The sequence below is a fragment of the Poeciliopsis prolifica genome, unplaced genomic scaffold, assembly GCF_027474105.1.
Source record: "Poeciliopsis prolifica strain line A6 unplaced genomic scaffold, Auburn_PproV2 SCAFFOLD011, whole genome shotgun sequence".
NCBI classification, from domain to species: domain Eukaryota; kingdom Metazoa; phylum Chordata; class Actinopteri; order Cyprinodontiformes; family Poeciliidae; genus Poeciliopsis; species Poeciliopsis prolifica.
In genome coordinates this window covers 8909081-8931946 of record NW_026562386.1, presented here as the reverse complement: position 1 = coordinate 8931946, position 22866 = coordinate 8909081, and the positions used below count along the sequence as shown (strand labels likewise).

Genomic DNA, 22866 nt, shown 5'->3' with positions numbered 1-22866 from the left:
GGACATCAACACCCTTTTATCAAGGTGTACATAATTATTAGGCAGCCTCTATTCCTCACGGCTAATGGGACCAAAACAGATTTAACTCACTCAAAAATATAAAAAATTAAGTCTTTCAGAGGGATGCAGCACTCTTGAAATATCCAAGATATTTGTGTGTGATCACAGAACCACCAAACCTTTTGCTGTAGATCGTCAAAAGTGTTGTAAAAAAAGTGTTGGCAGAAAAAATTGCAAGTTAACACAAAGAATTGGAGAGGAACTCATACTCCTCTTTGTGGAATTATTGCTCTAACTTTTATCAAAAGTTCACCAATCAGAACTTTGTGGCTTATTTTTGACCCGTTGACGTCAATGTTAGCTTTTCTGCTGTGAGGTTTATTGTTTTAGGAATACTTATGATGTGAAAGAAAACAATCCCCGTAAATGCGATATTAGCATTTTAAAACACTAATACCGCATTATGGAGGGGACATTTTAAGCAATTGTAACCATCTTAAATTCAAAAGAACTTTTTAACTACTTGTTCTTCTTTTATTTTTAATTTAAGCACCTGATTGATAGTCAAAATGATTAACTTGGACTCTCTCTCTCTGTCTCTCTCTCTCAGTAATGTCTCCACACTGTATACTCATATACGCTTTCTCTAGGTGTTGAGATAATAAGAGTAGATGAACTGCAGAGCACACTAGAAACCAATAGCCTCACCAAATAACTGTAATGCATTACAGATCTTTGGATGCACACGTCAAGTCTCTGTTTCATTTCTGTTTTTATCATCGGAAAAGTATTGCCAGACTAAACTCTATTGTGTCATTTCCTGAGCTGAAAATAAAAATTCATGCTTTTGTTTCATTTCGATCAGATTATTGCAAATCACCATAGACATGCCTTAGTAAAACCTCCTTAGATGATTGTAAATTCTTCAAAGACCTGTTGCCAGGCTTCTGACAGAATCCTCCAAGTTTTCACATGTGAGTCCAATCTTGGTGTTGCTACATTGGCTTATGGTTTATTTTATACTGCAATTAAAGACTCTTTTACTGACTTGGAGAGCTCTTTGTGGACAGGCACCAGGTTATCTCAGAGGTCGGTGGAGTCTGTGGCTGCTTTTAAAAGCCAGTTAAAGCATTATAATTAAAATCTGCTTTTTATTAAATTCTCTTGTTTTTTTTTTATTCACGTGTGTTAAACACTGATTTTTATATCTTGAAAGGTGCTATATTAATAACATTTTCCTTTCTTATTACCTTTGATGTATGTGGAAACTTGCAAAAATGATACATAGTTTGCAAATCAAGATGTTTACAGTTATAGTACAAATTATTTAACGATACATAAAGGTCCAAGCAAATTTATTGGTAATTTGAATTGTAGATAAAATTGTTAAAATGCTAAAATTATTATAATACTCAGGGTAAAATCACAGTTGAAAAGATACATTATATGAAGTTAAGGTTTGAGGAGATTAATTTATTATGCAGATTGGAATGAAAAAATAAACTAATAAATATTCTGCACTAGATGAATAGCAGGATGTATAATTACTGGTCACTACTCTCAAATTAACCCACATTGTAGAACAGGTGTGTAGCGAAAAGAATAAATTCATTCTCCAATAACCTGCAGAACCACATCACATCAGCACAATCACTTCAGTTAGGGTGATTTTTGATCCACACTTTTGTACAACAATTCTTCATCCAATTGAGACTTGTTTGTAGTTGGTAGCTGTTTATAAAGGAACATATTTCACCACAAGTAATTTTGATAGAGGTCTGGACTTTAATTTGGCTTTCGCATTATCTGTTTTTTTTTCAGCCATCCTGTTGCAGATATCTTGCAATGATTGCAATCAGTTGATTTCAGCAGTTGGACAGATGGCCTCAATTTTTTCTACAGAATACTGTAGTATGACAGGTTTGCTGTCTAAAATAAAGCTGGAAAATTCTTAACTTCACTGATCATCTTAGGGCTGATATTTGATAAATTCTAATAAGAAGGGGATTGATTGCATGCTTTGGGATCATGTGAGTCGTCATCCCAGCATCAAAGAATTGGTTTAGTCGAGGTTCTGCTCTCAGAGCAAAATGAAAACAGCAATTTTCACTTATCATCTGCCTTAAGCAGGACCTGTGGGTTAGACACCTGATATGCTTTAGTCTGACGTTCCATTTGTGGTACGAACTCATAATTTTGTGAACAAAAATAGAATTTTATTAACTTTTGAACTGTGCATAACAGTACTTTGAAATTGGGATGATATATGTGCTTATGTTCGAGAGGGTTTCTCAACAAACATGCTTGTATTATAAGTCTAGAGGGAAAAATGTGGAAAAAAAAAACTGTATTCTTAAATTATACAGTTAAAACATAATCGTTACCAAATAACAATTATTTGGTAATAATCAAATAATTATGACCAAATACAGAGCTTGAGATTTTAATTGGAATTTTGATGATAAAAATTGTAAATCATTGCCCAGTTACAATTGAGAGTATATATTTATCTTTTAGAATAACTGTGTGTAAAAGTTTGAAATCCAAACTGAAACTTAAATTTAATTGACTTTAATTAAAAAAAAAACAATTGTGTTTTATACATTTGTCATTATATTTATAGATTCAAGCTCAACATTTTGGCTAAACATAATTTAAATGCAAACTTGGTACTGTAGTTTCCTGTTAACCCCTCTCTTTGTGATTTTCAAACTTCCTACCTTTTCCAGCTTTTATTTATTTTTTTATTCTGTGTTAACTGTGTCGCCAACTAGCCAGCGGTGTTAGCTATCTCTGCCTATTATGAATGTATTTTTACCCTTCCCTCCCACTCCTGCAGACCCCTGCAGTGGATCTCTGGGAAAAATAGCCTCTGTCTTTTTTTCAGTAGCTTGAACAGTAATATAGCATGTGTCAGGGAATGGAAAACAAGGCTAAAAAATATGCAGCAAGAAGCAAAATGGTAGGAATGGATGGCTGAGCCAGAGGGTCGGCCTGTAGCTCCTACCAAGGAAGGAAGTGACTCTAATAGCCCAGCATCAAGCACCCTTCACCTCCTCCCCCACTCTATCTGCTCCATCTTCTTTTTCTCCCTCTTTGTCTAAACTACTATTTCACTGAGGTCTTGACTTCATTTCGTCTTTACCAGCAAATATAGGTCACTCACAGAGCACCATGCGAAATTATTGATACGCATGAACATTTTCACATTTTGCCACATTACAACCATATACCTTAATGTGTTTAATAGGATTATTATGTGACAGACACACCCAAAGCCATCCAAAATCCTGTAGTCTAATATGATAATGAATAGCTTTAATTCTTAAACAAATGAAAAAATAACATTTGTGGCGTACCAGCTCCTTATACTCTGACACTCCAGGTCATCAGTAACATTTGTGTAATTTAATAGTTGTGTAAACAGTTCTGTAAAGTCCTCAGAGCTTTGTTGGAGAACATTTGTGAACAAACAGCATCATAGAGGAAAACAACTGGCAGGTCAAGGATAAAGTTGTGAATAAGTTTTATGGCAGGATTAGGAGACAAAACAACATCACACACTTTAAATACTGGCTGCAGTGTTCAGTTCATTATCTAAAAGCACTACTGCTCACCTACCTGAAATATTACTGTTCAACCGAAATGACATGCTGTTCAAGAAAGTCATGAGAAGTCTTGTTTGTAGTCATTTAGGGGAAACAGACAAACGTGGAAGAAGGTGATCTGACTAGATGAAGCCAATATTGAACATTGTGGTCAAACCTATTTGAGGAGGAAAACAAATACTGCACAATATTGGGGCTGAAAATAAATGCAGACCACACTTTTTAGATCTTCATTTGTGAAAAAAAGTCCATTATAAAGAGTGTAGTTGATTTTCTAATTCATTTAAATTTGAACTTGGTTGACTGGTAGTGTGAACCAACTTCTTCAAATGAAGCAAAATTGGAGTCAAACATTTGTGCTTGTTTGTACAGCAAACATTTTTGTTTTGTTTTAAAGGTATTAACAAGTGTTTCCAGAGGTCATCTAAGGTCAACTAGCCCTGCCACATTAAAAAAGTTAAACAAATTTGGTGTCAATAAACTGTGGTACAAAAGTTTAGCCGCACAAACACGGCACAATTAATTCATATAAGCTTTTTACCTTTATATAACAAACAAAATTTGTTGCTTCAAGTGCAACACATTTTAAAATTTTAGAAGCACAAACCAAAAAAAATGCTGCACAAATGTTTGACAATATTGTTTTAATCCGAAGAGAGTTCCTGCAGATAAATTTGAGTAGATAAAACACAAGCAGCTGTCGGCCAGTTTCTTATTCCTATTCTCTTGCAAATGGTAAAAGCTGATTTTCCCTTGAAAGGGATAATTATTTATATATTATTATTATAAATACAATTGGTTAAACAATTGTGTCGTGATACACATTTGTAAAATGTTCCTTCTTTTCCTCTGTCTGATTTGTATCTCTCTTTCAAAATGCTTTAATAAAGTTTTTCTCCTTAGGCCGTGAAGACAGGAGGGACTGTCAGTGGTCCGGTCCGGATGCCTATGGTGATCACGCAGTCCATCAGACCGCAAGGTAAGACGCTTTGAGGGCATCTCCAACTATATTGGACATCACTGAAGCATTCATGTGTCGCAGAAAAATAATAACAAAAGAAACTTTGCAATGGGAGGTAACACATTTTCTAGTTAGAGATACAGCAAAATAGATTGAACTTAAGGCTGCCATTAGTGAAACTGTAAATGTTCCCTTGATAGGCCGAAAGATGTGTAAACAGACAGGAGCCGCAGAGAGAACAGGTGCTTTTTCCTGCTCGGTTACAGAGCTCCTCAAACATTTGTGCTGCTGCTTACTCACACTGATTCACAAACACTCTTCCCACAGAAGCCCGCAAATATCGCCCCCAACGCCAACCGAGTGGAACGCTCCCCGAAGAGAGCCGCATGCTCTCAAGTGGTGCATGTATGCGAACGAGTGTGTGTACCTGTTTTCGCATGAGCGTGTGTCTGTGTACGATTGGAGGTGCATACAAATTTGATCTACCCCTCTTCCGAAGATCGCCTGCAGTGAAAGATCTGTAGGTTGTTTTATGCCCGTAAATTGGAATGCGGGGATAGATCTAAAAATACTTCTCTGCGCCTCTTGGCTAGGAACATGCCTGTTAAAATCAAGTTTAAATTCACTCTGGCAGTCCTTGTGCCTCTCCGGAAAAACGTGTCTCGGAGCAGGATGCGTTTTAGGAGTGTAAGGAGAGCCACTGAAGCACAGTGATATTGACAGAGCGACGCCAACCTGAGTTGGTTCATCTGAGCCCCCCACCTTCCCTTCATCCCCTTGTGAGGAAGAAAGAGACAGCTACCTTAGACAGGATTACCTGTCTAAGTTAGACAGGAGGATATCTGATGCAAATAAAAGTTAACACTTCAGTGATATTACTTTCTTTTTTTATTTAGTTTTTCCTCCTTCTTTGTTTTTGTTTGTCCCCTCTCCTGAACAGGAACGATAGGGAAGGGAGCCATCATACAAGCAGGCAAAAGTCCCATGGGCCTCCCTGTTCAGATCTCTGGGAATCAGAAAAACAAGCTCAACGACCCTGGAGGAGGCTCTTTCAGGTACAGCCTCTGTGTGAAACACATATCATTCCCAGATGCCACCACATGGGGGCAGCATTTTATCAAGCAGCTTTCTCCATGACTACAGGCGACTCTCTCAGCTAAGGCTATGAGTGTTTATTGGAGCTGCCTGCCTGGCCACCTGGCTGCCTGCCTGGCCGGCTGGATGATCGGTGGTCCTTTCTGTCTTCGTGCTCATCACATAGCAACACACAGCCAACCAATAGATCACCCTCACACTCGCCCTCTTTGTGTCAGTGTCACAAGTCATTGGCAGGACTGCAAATGAGCTAAATCTTAATTTAGAAAAAAGATAATTGTGTCCAGATGGTTGGAAATTCTGGATGCTGTTCTGAAAATACCTTTTGGTTAAGTCAGACATGCGGTATTATGCCTGCAGCTTTGCTCTGTTTCTCTCTCACTCTCTGGTCTTGTCTCTGCTTCTGGTGGGCCTTTGTCTCCAAAGATAAAAGGTTCCTCGCCCACATGCTGGCCTTTGTGGTCTATGCTGTGCGTGTTTTTTCTGTTTGTGCAGCATTTCTGTGCTGGTTTGTACGTACATGTTTGCATTGCTTACATCTTGTTTGTACTCCTGCTGGTGTGCACTTTTAAGACTTCAAGAATATTTGCAGTTCAAGCTTGGACTCACACGCGAGCGAGTAGGAGCAGGAGGCTTAGGATGACCTCAGCATGACTGGGCCAGCGCAAGAAGAGTCTGGGTCACATGGGCCAGCGGGTTCATGGTAATGGCCTCCGTCTCCTGAGGGGAAAGGCATTGCCCTCGGCTCTGATTGATAAACCAATAAATCTTTAGCTGCCTTGGTAATTAAGCTGTCAGGCTCGCTTGTTACTGACGACCTTTTCCCCCCTGCGGTGATCACAGTGGCCCACCACACACGAACGAGCTGGTTTCATCATGAACCCAATAACGCACACGGCACCACAGTCCCAGAGGAAGCACACCATATTTTCCTTTAATAAAGGTCAGCTGATAAACACATTTTACACAGTATTTGGCTTCTTGCAAAGATGACGGGACAATATGGCTGAACAATATAAGCGTTTTTTTCCTATCAGCCAATATCAATAATTATTGATTAGTTTTTTTTTTTTTGTTTTAAATATGTGAAATACTGCCAAACTGTGGCAAGACATTTTCTGTTTTATCCACAGTTTTCCACATTGCTGCTTATTTTTAAGCAGTTATGAGACACAGTGACTAAACCTTAAACTGCTACTGTGCAAATTACCAAACAGGGGGTTGGTAGGTAACCAATGAGGGAGTGAGTTAGTTGATGCCTTTCACCTTGCTTAGCTGGCTGTTAGAGGTTGAGAGGCTTGTCTATTCTGTGCCTACATCCCCCAGAATGCTGTACGGTTTTGGATCAGATATCAGTGAAATTATTGAACATCCTGTCAGACGTTTTGTCTATTGTCATGATATTGACCACATATCAATGTGATCAATATCACATTGACATGTGTGACATATAATGTCAATAATTTATTTTCTAGCCCTACTTGCAGATTTCTTCAGTTTTTGAAGTTTTGGCCCTCAAATTTCAATATTGGACAAAACATTTTCTAGCCATGCAATGGTGGGCTTGTTGGTCCTCTGCTGCAAAACTTGTGTGCTTAAGCTGTAAATCAGCAGACACTGATTGAATATTCTACTTTAAGATTCAGTCCCCATATTTGACTGTTGATATTTTTCCTGAATACACACACCTTCCAAAATGTCACAGTTTTGTCTTGTCAATTCATAGAATATTTTCTATGTCTTGGGGATCACTGGGCCTTTTTGTATGTTTCGGTCAACAGTGATCTTTGCACTGGAAATCTAGCAGATAAGTTCATTGCTGCCCAACAGGTGATTTAAGAGTATTTGTCACAATTTAATCCGTCAAATCCATGATAATCACAACTGGCTAGTGCTTGAGATATAGTAGGACTTAACTGGAGATATTGTGACATTTCAATATCGTGAGTCCTTGTATGACGAGATTTTGTTACATTTCTAATGTTGATAGACCTCACAGACTTTATTTCTCATCTTATCTTGAATTTCTTCAAATTGGGACAAGAAGACTTGGAAGAGATTTTAATTAATATCAATTAATACTTGATTAAACAACTTGGAGGAAGTAATTACTTTTTCACCTTGTGACAGTTTAGTTGGCAAATGAGCTCATTTTGCGTTTCTCATACTATTGTCATCTGATATCAACATTAGTGTGATGTGGTGCTGAAAATATAATAAAAAGCAAAGAAGAAAATGAATGTGTTGGAGCTCAAATATGTTTTCTCACCACTTTTCTCATGTCTTATTTTTATGTATATATTTCTCAGTACATAAAGATTTAGCTCTCATCAAATAAACTAGGTAAACTTGGTTTGCATTTCGTTTTGTCACAGGCTTCATTGTGTTCTATTACCTGCTGTATCAGAATGTTTTCATCATTTCAGACTTTTTCTAGTGAATGTGTGTGTTGTGGCCGTGCAATTAATTTTTTTTCCCAATTACATTGGGTTCCAACAATTATGTGGACAGTCTAATTGAGATGAAACAATTATTGGAGATGAAACAATTATCGGACTGCAGTCTGTTTCACAGTGATGCACTTCTTTTGTCTTGTGTTATAAATCTAATACAGCAGTGTGCCCTCAGCTCACCCTCAAAGCTTAGACTAACTTAGACTTAAGCCCCTCGTGCAAGTTTGGTCAAGACATCTCAAAGAGTGATGGTGGTTTGTCAATACTTTTTTTTTTACGTAGAGATATGTTTTTTCTTGATGCTTCCAAATTATGATAATTTTCCAACAAAGGTTAGATTTATGAGCTGTCCTATGGACAACCACTAATCATTTCATTAGGTGGACAATCGTCTTGGTTTGCTGTTTTTTCTTACTTTAAAATGTCTAATGTTTGAGATGTTTGTTAGCGTAACACCGCTTTACACTAATCCATAACTTTATAAATTATGGAGGAAACACTCTACTGAATTTTATTTAAAGGTATTATCGTCAACAGACCTAAATACAAATGCATGGCACACTTTCTGTTGATAAAGAAACATTTTGAGAACCATGTACCATTTTTCTTTACTGTTCCAGTTACACAACTATGTATAAAACCTATTAAACCTATGTAGATTTTCAAGGAATATTTGCATAGACACTGTAAAAAATATATCCAACCAGGGCTGAAACAATAAATTAGATTGATTGTGATGAATTGATTATTGAACTAATCATCAGCTAAGCAAGTATGTACAATTGATTAAAGCTTTTTTGTAAAAACCCAGTTACCCAGTTCAAATTCTATAAAACAAAATCTCCTTTCAGGCACCTTTTGTTATCCAGTTATAAATCAGTTCAATCCAAAAATAGTGAAAAGCTCTACACTGTTTTGATAAGTCGAGCAGAAAAGGATGAGCTTTAATGTCTTTGTAATATTGTATAAAACATGTTGAAGAGGGTAAAGAAAAATTTTCAGAATGTGGCAATTTGTTTTTGCAAATTAATTGTTAAAATCAAGGCAATTTATTACTAATATAATCGTTAGTGGCAGCTCTAGTTGACAAATTTCAAAAAGTATTTCATTTGCACTTTGATTAACTAAAAGTTTTAGCAATGTCAATGTTTGCAATCACAATATACAGTTTTTAATATACTCAGGTCAAGTAAAATTTCATTCACGCAACTCAAAAATGGATCAACGCAAGAATACTGGACCGAAAATTTCTGAGTTACAAAGATGAGTTCATTCACAAAAATCTCTTGACTTATCAATAACAATCAGCAGCAAATAGATGAAAATATATAACTACTACTTAGCTGTAAGAAAAATAAATTGACAGCTGGCTTGGTCAGTTTGCACCCACCAGCCTCTCTTCCACCCAGCCTGAATCGTGTTCAGCTGCAGCCAGGCCCTGATGTGTGTATGGCTGTCACTCTGAACCGCTGGTCCCAGCGGGCCAGCTGTAGCACAAACACACACATACTCACTGCAGGGCTTGTGGGGTTTCCAATGTAGCTACAGCCTTCTGTGTAAGTGCTTGTACGTATCTGTGCATGTGTGTGTGGTTTACAGTGCAGAGTGAAAGCAGCTGTCTCCGTGCCCCCCCCACCCTTCTCCCTCTGTAAACACTCAACATCCGCTGTAATCACTGGCGAGCCAGCCGAGGCCCTTAGCCCTTTGCCAAACGCCAAGCTCAGTTTCAGTCCCACAAATCCAACCTTGTTCTACAGGGTGTACATCCAGCTGTGTGTTTTCCTATAGAATATAAACATGGTACATGGCCCTACAAAAGTATTCACACCTCTTAAACTTTGTATAGCTTTTAAAATCACTGATTTTACTGGGATTTTATGTGATAGAATCTTTTTAAATTGTTGCATTCATACCACTTTACAAACTGTCCATTGCAAACAATAGCATCCAGAAGCTGCCTATCTAGTAAACAGAGACCAGATCTGTGAAAGCCTCGGAGGGTCATTATAGTAAGCTAAAGGGCTAAGCTTGGTAATCTTGTATAACAATGTCTGTACCTACACGCCTACCCAGTCATGGTTAATTCAAATGCATACCCCATCTTTAAAATTTGTATTTGTAAAACAAATTGAAAACCGTGTATCCTTTTCCTTCCATTTTTTTTTTATTTTGGTCTAGTATATAAAATACATTAAAGTCTTTGGTTGTAATATGGCTACATGTAAAAAAAACTCAAGCAGTATGAATTCTTTTCGAGGTACCATACATGTGCTTAATATTTTTCAACTTTTTCAGTGAATTTGAAACACTGTGCCTTTGTGGTTTCATTTTTTGTTGACCTGTAAGCTGCTATGTGGTGTCCTTGTTACACGAAGAAGAAACTTCAAAAATAAAATGTGTCTGTTATCTTTCAAGGAATAGTTTAGATCAGGATTGGGGGAGCAACAATAATAATTAGGTCCATATTTGCTTTTTTGGCCAATTCTTTAAGGATCTCTAAGAATTTGATATATAATAAATACACGTAGGATGGTTCAGGACTCTCATCTTTTCTTTTACACCAAAATCTTTCCTAACCAGGTATTTTGTGCAAACCAAGTGTGGATGGTTTTCTGAATTAATTCCAGTAACTTCCTAAACATTGTGCTTGTTAGCTTGTTGCTGAGTTGTTTGGCCTCTCTTTAGCCATCATTACTACTGAAACCATTCGGATCATGAGCACATTTTCAGTGAACTGCCCAGGGAACCTAAAGGTGCCTTAAGGAGAATACCTCACTCCAGTGGCTCATCTCTCTCAGCATAGATGCAACAGCATGCATGGCCTGGGTGTTAGTCACAGGGATCAATCAGGGGCTCCCTGCAAGGGCTCGGAGACCTTTATCCACAGGGACAGGGAGGGGGTGTTAGCGGGCGTGAGGGACACAGAAGATCTGAACAGACCCCCATACACTCACACGCACACACACATACACACCACTTTTAAATGGCAGGTTCAGTCCTCCCACCTATGGCATGCCCTGGCTGAGACACAGGCTTGATATGGAAACAGCATGCATATGTATTCATGTGACCCCCAGCTCCATGTCCCCGAGAAAAACCTGACCAATAACTGAGAGGGTGTCCTTTAGCTTCTGTGGAAGCTAATTACATCGCCTCTTTATTAGTTCAGGGATATGATCTGGAATATTTTGAATTTAATATTTAGTTCCCTTCATTTAATGTAAGAGCTGTCATTGTCATTTGTATTTGATTTCAGCCACAGTAATGGCATTTGCAACCATGAAACCAGACTGCTAAAATGAGCATTCTGTAAATTTTTTTAGATATGATTCAAAATGAAGCAGCACTTTTTGTTTGACTTCAGTTGCAGCTGTAGTTGTATCAACATGCTGTAGAGATAAACCAATTCAAAATTGTGTATAATTGTGAAACCAAAGGAAATGATCTGAAATCCAGGAGGATTTGTTGAGGTCTTCTGAATAAACAAAACAAAAATTTAAAACATAAGTCATTTTGTTGTTCCTTAACTCCTACATAAAGGGCAGATTCATAGAGTACATAAATAGTAGTTGTTGTTTATTTCAATCGTTCCTGTTGTAGCGCCACCACAGGTGAGAGCGGGAATAGGTTTTTCAAAGGGTTTGATCTTTTGACACAGTTCAGTGTGAAAACAAATCACACCTGCTAAAAATGCAACAAATGTTAGAATTTTTGTTCCCAAACAGAGTTCCCTGGACTATCAGGTGTGAAAACACCCTTAGGATTATATTTTCTCTATGTATTTTCAATAAGTATAGAGCTACATGGGTAGAGCAGACTTTAACCAGCTTTGATTTGGCATTAATCCAGTTGTACTTTCCATGTTCATCTTTTCTTAAGTGGTTGAACTGGCTGCCTCTTTTTTGACCTTGGGAAATATGGCCCCCAGCATCCTCAGTTGTACTGTACTGCACATATACATACATGTTGTGTAGATTATCTCGAAGATTTAATTAGAATGTTGGAAAAAACAAGACCGGGAAGAGAGAGAAGGTAAAAATGTGTGGTGTTTTGGGAACTACTCTAATTGTCTTTGTCAACCTCCCGCCGTGGTGTCAGGTTTCATATCGGCTCTCTGCGGCAGTACCGAGAAGCAGTAGGGCATCGGCAGGATGGAGCTGGCTGATGGTTTGTGCCCACTCTCCAAGATGCCTGAATTCACTCTTGGACCCTGTAAACCTGGATACACAACATCACAGCAACACAAGCGCACACACCAACCTACAGCAGCGGCACGGATGTAAACGACCACTGAGTTGAGCCAGTGAGTGGCGGGAGGCCACCCTGTGTGTGTTCTGTAGGTCTTTGTTCTTGCTGTCAAAGACACTCAGGAAATCTGCTGCTAGCTTTGGGCCGTCTTGTAAATACAACATGTCACTGCTCTGCTAAGTTTGGCCAGAATCACAATCCCTACTTGCCAAGTATAGTGATCGCAAGGGGATTTTTCATGGTGTCAAATGACAAGGAAAATATACAGACAGGAAATGTTTCTGACATTCCAACCTGAAAGTAAAATACCATGGCACGAGTCCCATATGTTTATTTTTTCCTGTTTCTGCTAAAATGAAATACCATCTAAACATTGCAAACATTACAACTGGAATGATCAGCGCATAAAGAAAATTCATAAGGAGGTGTTGCAGAGCGGTGTGTAAATAGAGCTTGTTGACTGTTGTTTATTGCCAATTCTCAGGAGCATCCTTACCCTGCAAACTCCTTCCAAACACTCTTCATCTCCCCGCCTTTCTAAGTGTTGACACTAATAGACCCTGGAATGAGAAGCCTGTGCCATTATGACCAAAGTATATCCTTGTCTAAAAAAAAGCAAAGAAAAACTAATGCATAATTTCTCCCAGGCAAATAATATTCATGAGAAAAAAAACGGATCCCTGAGATATTTTTTTCAAGGAGTAAATGTTAATAATGTTGTGACATGAATACTGATCGGGAAAGAGGATTTTAATGTTGAATATATGGTTTTTCACACATCAATACAGCCTCTAACAACTATTAGTAATGTGAAGATTTGGCATTGTTATGCCGTTCTTACCAGAGAGTGAAGTTACTTTACTCTCTGGTTGTGTATGTGGTTGGCTAAAACGACTGCTGTCTCCAATAATTAGGGAATTTTCTACCTTATTTTGGTTTTCACAAGTTCTAAACATCCACAAGTTTCTTATGGAAATTAACTTTTCATTCTAACTTCACAACACTTCATGGCTTATATCAACCTTGTTTGATAGTGTGTTTCCTCTCGCCATTCTTTCATGTCTGTGAAGTAAATGACTAAATTCTTAAGTTCCTAAATTTATCCAACTTATCTATCCTACCTTGTGTGTTTCTTGGTCCTTTCACAGCTGGATTTATACTGAGATTTAATTACACATTGGGAGACTTTGTCTGCTAGAATGGGATTTTATTTAGGGGAATAATAGTAAAATGGGCTGAATGCAATAGGCATGCCAAAGTATGCTAATCTTTTTGGTAAAAAAAAGAAGAAAAAAAACATTCAGAACTTTCATTCTCCAATTACGTTCTACTTTTCGTTTGTCATAAATCCCTATAAATGAAATACACTGAAGTCTGAGGTTGTAGTGGGACAAATAAGTTTCAATTATATGAATGCTTTTGCAGAGCACTTTGTATTACATTTTTGTGGAGCATTTTTGTAACTCATACCTTTTGTTTTAAGTTGGTCAGATCAGAGCATGTAATTTTTTTTTATGATCCAATTTTCAAAATTAGAAAGATAAGAGAACATGCTATTCAGGTAAGAAAGTTATGTGTTTAACTTCTTTGGTCAGAATATACAGTATTTTCACACAAATAGCTACTCACCTGTACATATTATGCAGTCATGATTAAAGGGTCACAAACACTGGAGACGTGACAAATGACGCTAAATGACGACACTTGTTTTTTTTGGGTTTTTTTCCCACCACCTGGTTGGAGGTGGGGGGCAAAAAAAAAATCCCTAATCCTCACCGTTAGAAACCAACATCAAAGGAGGACATCCTAGAGTCACCAAATCCCCATAACAGAATGATTTTTAAGGATTTTGTATACATTGTTGGGGGTGTCTGTATCAGAGGAGGGCGCTGTATTACCAGCTCAAATCCAGTAATTCTCTTAGTATTTCGCCCATTTCAGTGTCTTTTTGATTTTTGCTCTCCTGGAATTGTGTTTTTACGTATACATCTGTAACTAACATAAATGCCTAAAGTTAGTTTTAATCTCAAATTTTACAGAGACGACGATGACATCAATGATGTGGCCTCCATGGCCGGGGTGAATCTGAATGAGGAGAGCGCCAGAATACTTGCAACCAATTCTGAGCTGGTGGGAACGCAGATCCGGTCGTGTAAAGACGAGGCCTTTCTCCATCCGGGTTTGCTGCATCGACGAATCCTGGAAACTGGTGAGATCTGTTCACATCAACACCAGACTGAAGTAGTCAAATTTTGATCTGCAGTCTTAGTGAATGAAACACATTCAAGTCTTACTCTCTTTTGCTGCAGCCTAGATAAACTGCAGATATGGAATTTAAACATTTAATTTTGAGTACCTCTCTGATGCTGAAAATAGCTAATTGTGTTTTTTCTTCACTCAGTTTGAGAATCCACTCTGAAGAGTGTTTTTGACAAAAAAAAAAAAAAGGCTGGTAGCTGCTAGCATAGTATGTTCAGTGCATAAAAAAAATATTTTAAAAAGACTTTGTGACTGTCAAATTACTAATAAGGGTTGATCAAGATGAAATTCATCCAGGTTGATTTCTCAGAGCAACTCCAAATTCTTATAAATCAAAGGTTTCTGTTGCTTTTCCTAACATGCTAATAAATATTCAAAAATAATCTTCTGCAGCTTTTTTAGAACCTCCGTCTTTAGCCATTTTTTTCATGGGACAGATTTTATTTAGAGTGTCATGACTAAAGACAGTGATGATTTTGACTCCCTCCGTAGCTGAGGCTGAATATTCTCTTGTTTGTACGTGGTTTGAATTTGCTGCACCTAACAATTCTTTCACCTCCTTTAATCAATTCTTCAGTGGCTGACTGAACTTACTGGACCTCGGGCACAGACATAAATATTTCATGGGTTTGTCTTTTGAAGAGTGACTCTCACACTGTCCCCTGACTAAAAAAAGGTTGTTTTTGAAGGAATGAAACATAGTGGTGATGTTTTGATTTAGTCTGTTTTAGTGCAGTTTAATACCGATGGTACACAGTGTTTCAGTTGTTAAAGCTTAGTGATGTTTTTGTGTTGGAAAAAGCAAGACTTTATTGTTTCTAATGACTCCACAGTCATAGCGGAGCTAAATTTAACACCAAGGTTTCCAAGACTTTACTGAACAGAAGAGCTTAATTCACCAAGGTCTTTCTAGCAGATAGACGGTGCTTACGGGCAAAAGGAGAAGTTTTGGTATTTTCTGAGTTTAACTGTAGTTAATTGTGACATAGCTAGGTAGCAATTTAATCACAAAAGACAGCTTATTGTGTACATTGGACTAAAATGACAAATGAAACAAAATATCATTAAGATATCGACATAAAGATGATATATTCCCATCATTTTTATGTCGATGATATTCAGTTGTATATGTTAAGATTTTTTTAAACTGTCCTACAGGAAAAATGGATTAGGTGAATAGAATTGGTCCCAAACCTGAACCTACAGCGACCCAGATTTCTGGCTAATGGATTCAGACATATACATCAATTGTTTCATTGATTTCCAACAAAGATATATATTTTGGGAATAATCAGAAGTCAGCACTTTTCACATGTTTAGTTCCTTACCCAGATGATTTTTCCTGTATTATTTTTCTGTGCTTCACCTCCATTGAATATATTCCTGGTAATAGCAGTCAATCAGTTTCCTGTTTATAGTGATACATGGAGATGGGTGTCAAGAGGGTTTGGTAATGTTCAGTATCATTACCAAACCTGACAACTGATGGCTGACAACTTGAGGGTTATACAATTTTTTTTGTGTCAGAAAAAGGACGGTGTGAAAGAAATTTTGCGCTTTTTAAAATATGTTGGAAAAATGATTTACGCTACATGTTTATGTATAATACTTTCAATACTTCTAACTCTAAAACATGTTAAGCCGTTACATATTCTTAGAATGCACACTAAAATGTGTAAAAAGTTATAAATGAAACTTGCCTAGCATCTTTCTCCTGTGCAACGGATCAAAAAACACACAACGTAATTCTTCAAGACGGGGAGCCTGGCGCCCTCATCTTGTTTCATCTCAATTAAAGTATCTTCAGTGTAGCATGGGGGCCTGCAGGTCATGTTTCGTTACGTGGACTCTTGGCATGGTTGTTATCCCGTCACCTTGGGGTAGAGGGGTTGTTTTAAAATATAAATCTTTCCTCAGGGTAGCACACAGCATGATACGGGGCAGGAGGCTAGGGTGCCCCCTGCTGGGGAAGTGGCACTTATGCAGCTTTGTTGTGTCAGTGATTGGTCTCTGCGCGCTCACAGCTGACAGCAGTCCAAGGGAGGCTCCCCCAGCCTGCCAGCTCTACTCAATCAGAGAAGAACCACTGCTCCATTCTCTTCTACAGCCCTGGTTTATTATATTAGCATCCTACTAAAACTTTGTCATGATTCTTTCCTTACTTCATAAAAAACATTTTTCAGTATAAATATCCGGATTCCATAGTTTTTTAATTTGGCAGAGGTGAAATATTATATCTTGCCTCCATGTCTATAACATTTATAGTGCGTTGTCCTGTTTGTTCTCCACTCTTTCATTTATTCCTAGCAAACAAACACTTATGCTAGTCGTCTTTTATAAAACTTCTTTCTACCTTCCCCATGTGCTCTCCAGGCTTGTCCAGCCACATGGGGAGGAGGGACCCAGATCACAGCTGGGATTCTCCAGAAAAAACTCCTCAAAGTAACGATAGTCCTCTTCTGCCTTACAGGTCTCTGAGCACATGTATGGGTACTTGAAAAATGTTTTCTGAAAATATGGTGTAAACAAGTTCTTCTACTCCATGAGAAGAAGTCAAATAAATTAATTTAATGACTTGTTTCTCTAAAAGAGTGTTGATGCACGCCCTTGAGATTTGTTGAGTTTTGTAGGAAGTAATTTTCAACTTTGAATGCTAAACTAGACTTAACTCACTTTTAGATCCACAACATATAAATCCAAGTTTGTTTTCAATATAAAAGTAAAACATTAACCTTTTCATATCTCTTAAAGGTTTTCACATTTTCTCTTATTTCAGTCACAAAGCTTGAGGTTTCATGTGATGTTAAGAGCAATGCATAATTGTGAAGTGGAAGAAAACATATTGCTCTAAAAATGACTCTTTATTATAGTTAGTGTCTTTCGGTGCTCTAGCCTGGGTGGAGGTTGTACTAAGGTTGTGCTAACCTGCAGAGCATGGCATTGTATTAACATTAGCAAATATTAGCATTTCACTGCTACCCACTAGTACACTGCCTTGCAGAGCATGCATTAGCATAAGCCTTTTCCCTATGATAAAGATGTTAGCAGTTTTTTAAAGTGATTAACTGTTTAGTATACTGAATGAAGCAAGTCAACGTAAGACAACATGCAAGATGTGAAACCCCACATGTCAATGACAGCATTTTTTGAAGAATAACAACATCTGTTGCTAAGCGATGAGCATATTTTCCGGTGACCAAGTGCCACAAAGTAAACATCAGATTTTTACTTTTGCTAAATTTATCACCTGTAAATTTCTTGTGACTAAACAGGTAAGCAGTATTACAAAAGAGCTTAACAATACTATTACTTGACATTAATTTGGTGTTAAGAGATGAGCATTTTTTGTTTGTTTGTTTTGTTTCTGGTAATGAACTGGCACAAAGTATAAGGCAGATTTTTACTCTGTGTTGAATGTCTGTTTTATAATATATTTACCACTGATGACAGAAAAAAAAAACATTTTCTTTTTTCTGCAAAATTAACCAACTGCACAATTCTTGTAAAGAAGTGTAACATAAGTAGTACTTCAAAAGAGCAGAAGAAATCGTATATTTTTTGAACAATAACATTTTGTTGTTAATCTGTTGCTTAGAGATGAACGTGTTTTCTGGTAACCAAGTGCCATGAAGTAAACATCAGATTTTTATTTTTGCTAAATTTACCACCTGTGAATTTCTTGTGACTAGACAGGTAAGCAGTATTACAAAAGAGCTTATATTTTATAAACAATAATATTACTTGTCATTAATTTGGTGTTGAGAGATGAGTGTTTTTGTTTTTTTATGGTAACGAACTGTCATGAAGTATAAATCAGATTTTTACTTTAGTGTCTGTTTTATAATATATTTACCTCCAATGACAGAAAAAAAAACCCAAAAAACATTTTCTTTTTTCTGCAAAACTCACAACTCCACAATTCTTGTTAAGTAGTATAAAATGAGTAATAATTCGAAAGAGCAGAAGAAATCTTGTTTTTTGAACAATAACAACATTTGTTGTTAATCTGTTGCTAAGCAATGAACATGTTTTCTGGTAACCAAGTGCCATGAAGTAAACATCAGATTTTTTGCTAAATTTACCACCTGTAAATATCTTCTATGTAGGGAGATGAGCAATATTTCAAAAGAGCTTATATTTTTTTAAAACAATGATATTTCTTGTCATTAATTTTGGGTTAAGAGTGTTTTTTGTTCTGGTAATGAACACTGTAAAGCAGATTTTTACTTTGGTGTTGAATGTCTGTTTTATAATGTATTCACAACTAATGTAAAAAAACAAAACAAAGCAAAACAAAACAAAAAAACGTCTGTTACATATGATTAGAGTGCTAAACACTCCAATCAGTGCTTAGCACACTGATTGGAGGAAGTCAATGGCACTGGCAGCATTTAGGCTAACATTAGTATTTTGGCTTATTTTAGCTTATATACTAATTTTAACATACTGAATGAAGTTCAGTATGTTGGTGTTGATGCAAATTTTTAGCATCAGAGCGCTGCGTTCCAACCGACAGGCACACTTTGGCAGGCCCCGTTTAAATTTCTTCAAAAATGTTGTAGTTATCCAACTATCATGCGTGTTGTGCAGCAAAGCCTTGTGCCCTAACGATTATTGATTATTTACATTTTGTTAATTTATGACTCCAGTTTCGAGTAATTGGAGTTGCCCAAGAAAACTGCAATCCTGTATTCCTAATTACTATGGTGCATATTATTTCCAACATCTTTCCTGTTCCTCTAGTTGGAGTAAAATCCAAAGCACTAAGGCTTTGTTGATCATTAGTCTGTTCTATTTCTAGATGAAGTGTTATAATTAGTGTGAGCTCCTGAAACTGTTTTTGCTCACAGAAATTTTCCTCTCGTTCTGTAGCTGAATCTCCTAAACCTTTTCTGAAATATTAATGTCCCAGAAAGATTATATTTTTAGGGAGTTGAAGCCTGTTAGCAGTTTTCCTGTGACCTCATGGTATTGCCGCATGTGTTGCTACTGCAATTATAATAGCAAGAGGGCTTCCTCCATCTGTTCAAAGCTTGAGCAGTTGAAGAGTGTATGTATTGTTCAGCTGACTTAAATAATTGGTGTGGTTTACTTAAAAGGGTGCCAGAGAGAAAATTATGTTAATGGAATAATTTAAAAGGAGGTTAGAAACAGATACTAACCCCACTAAAGTCTGTCCTCCTCTCTTTTGTTATGTCTTCAGATAAATTTTGCTCCAAGGAAACTAAATTATCCTTCTGCAGAAAGAGATGGTCAATGTCGGTTCCACACTGGAAGAAGCTCAGTTAATAAAACCACTCTGGACTTTGCACTAAGACTGTGTATCAAATTAACTTTTCTATGTGACGATTCCTCCACCTGCGAGTAAATTGTCCTTGATGATCTGTACAGTTCTCCTCATGTGTGGATGCTACGCAATAGATATGGACGTGTGTATGTTGTGGGTCTTTTGTGTTTATTTGAAATGTTATATAGTAAATATACCATATTTCAATGTCCTTCACAGCTAAGAAATTTGGAGTGACGGAGGTTCCCATGGAAGCCGTGACATTCATCTCACACGCTGCACAGTCTCGACTCCGAACTGTGGTAGAAAAGGTTTCTATCATCGCACAGCATCGAATCGACTCCTGTAAGGTAAATGTCTCGACAAAGTTTAGTTGCAGCTTTAACTATTCAGTCACAAAACCCCACTGGGTTGGGATTTTGTCTGACATAACAACATTATATAAAAGTAGATCATTGTGAGCTAGGAGGGAAAATAATACACTTCTTATGCTGTTTTCTTAAAAAATAAAATAAAAATAAAAATCTGAAAAGTGTGGCGTGCATTTGTATTAAGCTCCTTTTCCTGTGATATTCCTTCATAAAATTCAGCAACTAGTGTTTTTTGTTTTTTTTATTATTGTTATTAAAGAAGCAATTCGGTGTGCCCTTGGTTACTGTGGAGGAGCTGCAGAGAGCCAAAGCTCACTTGGGAGAAAGCATTGACATGACAACTATTATGACTAATATGAGTGTGCTGAAAATTGAGCCATTTTTGAAAGAAAACCATAATAAGTCCCATTTGCAGTTTGCCCAAGTGAAATCAAATGTATTTTTAAAGCACATTTAAAAACAGTTGTTGCATCAGAACAAATGTCCCAGAAAGATTGTATTTTAAAACTTCAATTGCATTTTTATGTCAGAAATGGTGATAAACTCCTTCCTTACATTGTCTATGTGTGAGAAACACAGTAGATAGTGTAGGTTAGCATGGTGAGGAAGCAGTAAAGTTAACTTAAGTTAATGCCCCTCATTCCTAGAGGTATTAAGTTTGAGTAATAATCATCTTAAATTTTAAATTAAATTGATCTATACTTGCAGGTACAGTATGCATCTTTTCGTCAAAACTTAAGAGAAAATTTTAAATTCTGATATTTTTTTCCTCCAAATTCTAACTTTTTTACTCAGAGTTCTGGCTTTTTCTTTGCAAATAAATTTTAATTCTGAAATTAAAGTCATTTCTTTTTTTCAATCTCCCTCTTTCATAGAATAAATATGCAAGTCATGTGGGTTTTTTCTTTTGCTTTCCAATTATACCAGACTTTTTATTGGTCTGTTGCATAAAATTCAAGGTTTTAACTTGTTTGGTTGCAACAAAACGTGAAAAAGTCCAACAGTGCAATGTGTTTGCAGTTTCTGACTCACATTAGCAGAAGAAAATATTCAGAATAAATTCCAGTATGGTTTTACATACAACAGAAAAAGAAACTTCGCTGAGCTTTTGCAGCATTTTCCTTTGCTACATATGGCCATATCCACACATCACAAAACTAAATTGAGTTTATGACTAATGCAAACATAAAATTTAGCAAGAGCATCTTAAATGTCCTCAAGTTGTTACCAAGAGAGAGCTTTAACTTTTTACTCAGTCACTGAAAACCTGAAAAAGTGCTCGCCTACATACACCTGCATGCTTTGCTCATTAGGGGTGACTGTGCCCCTCACATCTGATGAATGTAGTCATATAACATTTAATTGGTCTACATTAAAGCAAAATCCATCTCCACAACAAGGTAATGTCTTTGCATTGTGAGAAGAACTGGGGGGAAACTTTGAAAACATGTTTTTCTTGATGCCTCGGCAGCGGGAGGGGAAGCATTGGCACAGTTGTCCCCTTCTTGTTTTTGCACCTCTCCTCTCCATTCGTTCTTCTTTTTTGTGGTTTTCCAAATGAGGTGTGCTCGAGAGACAGGCACGGAGCTCTGTGAAGCCACTCTGTTGACATCAGCGGAAAAAAAGAAAGAGAAAGGGAGCGAGGGAGAAAGACCAAAAGACAAAGCGGCCTCTTAAAGAGCAGCCGGGCTTCAGCAGGAGCTACGGCAAGAGTGCAGGCTCAGCTCTGCAACAAAGAGCAGCGAGGCTGGATGAGAGAGACAGAAGAGTGGGTTGGAGGTGGGGGGTGCTGGTGAAAAGCCCCCTCTGATGTGTCTTTGTGTTCTGTGCCACTCAGCTCCTCTCATCCCCTTATGGAAACACACACACACACTCACATATAGGCAGAAGACGAGAGGAGAGTGACATAGAAATAAAGCTCAACACGAGATAAGGGCTGCATCAGACGTGCAGTCACATAGGGAGAAATAAGCAATTATCCTATTAACTTTTGATGACCTAAAAAAGTTGTTTTTACATTTGCCTTCCTATTTGCCACATGGGAGATGAAGCAAAGAGTCTGTAAATAGAAGAAGTTTGTGTGACAAAGTGTGGGGATGCGTGTAAACCGGTTGGGTTTGAGTTGAGTTATATTTTTGTTGCTGTTGTTAAACTAAATGTGTTCAGAGGTTTTCTCTTCTATTTATGAATTGAAACCAAAGATTTAATTATACAATATAAATGTGAGTTTCTTGAACTTTGTATTCAAAAGTCATGATCTGATCTATAGATGAGCTCAAGCTCTACAACAACCAGTAATGATGAGATTACTTATGTTTGATCAATTTACAGCTTAGCCCAAAATTAAATCTATAATTGTGTAATATTTTATTTTTTAGCTCTAAGTGGCTCTAATTTCACAAGAAAGTTTTGTTGATCAACGTAATACTTTACATGACCTAACAAGTAGCTTCTTTTAGATAAGACTAAAGAAATTCAGAATAAAACTGAATGTGGACTCATGAACTTTAACCGAGATAAAAGTTACTGACACCCAGAGACAGTTATAACACAGGAACCAAGTGTTAAAAATGGTCCCAGCTGT

The 22866-nt window shown here is 37.2% G+C and overlaps 1 protein-coding gene across 7 annotated transcripts in view; it reads left to right on the top strand.

Moving 5' to 3' along the window:
* Positions 1 to 22866, top strand: part of LOC129364189 (transcription initiation factor TFIID subunit 4-like) — a 93850-nt gene that overhangs the window by 16280 nt on the left and 54704 nt on the right. For all 7 annotated transcript variants that reach the window (XR_008606413.1, XR_008606414.1, XR_008606415.1 and 4 more), the window contains 4 exons: positions 4512 to 4587; positions 5510 to 5624; positions 14405 to 14574; positions 20131 to 20261. Coding sequence is in view for 4 of the 7 variants with exons in the window: in XM_055036679.1 (XP_054892654.1) it covers positions 4512 to 4587; positions 5510 to 5624; positions 14405 to 14574; positions 20131 to 20261 (492 nt within the window). In the remaining 3 variants the exon portion in view is untranslated. The remainder of the gene's footprint in view (positions 1 to 4511; positions 4588 to 5509; positions 5625 to 14404; positions 14575 to 20130; positions 20262 to 22866) is intronic.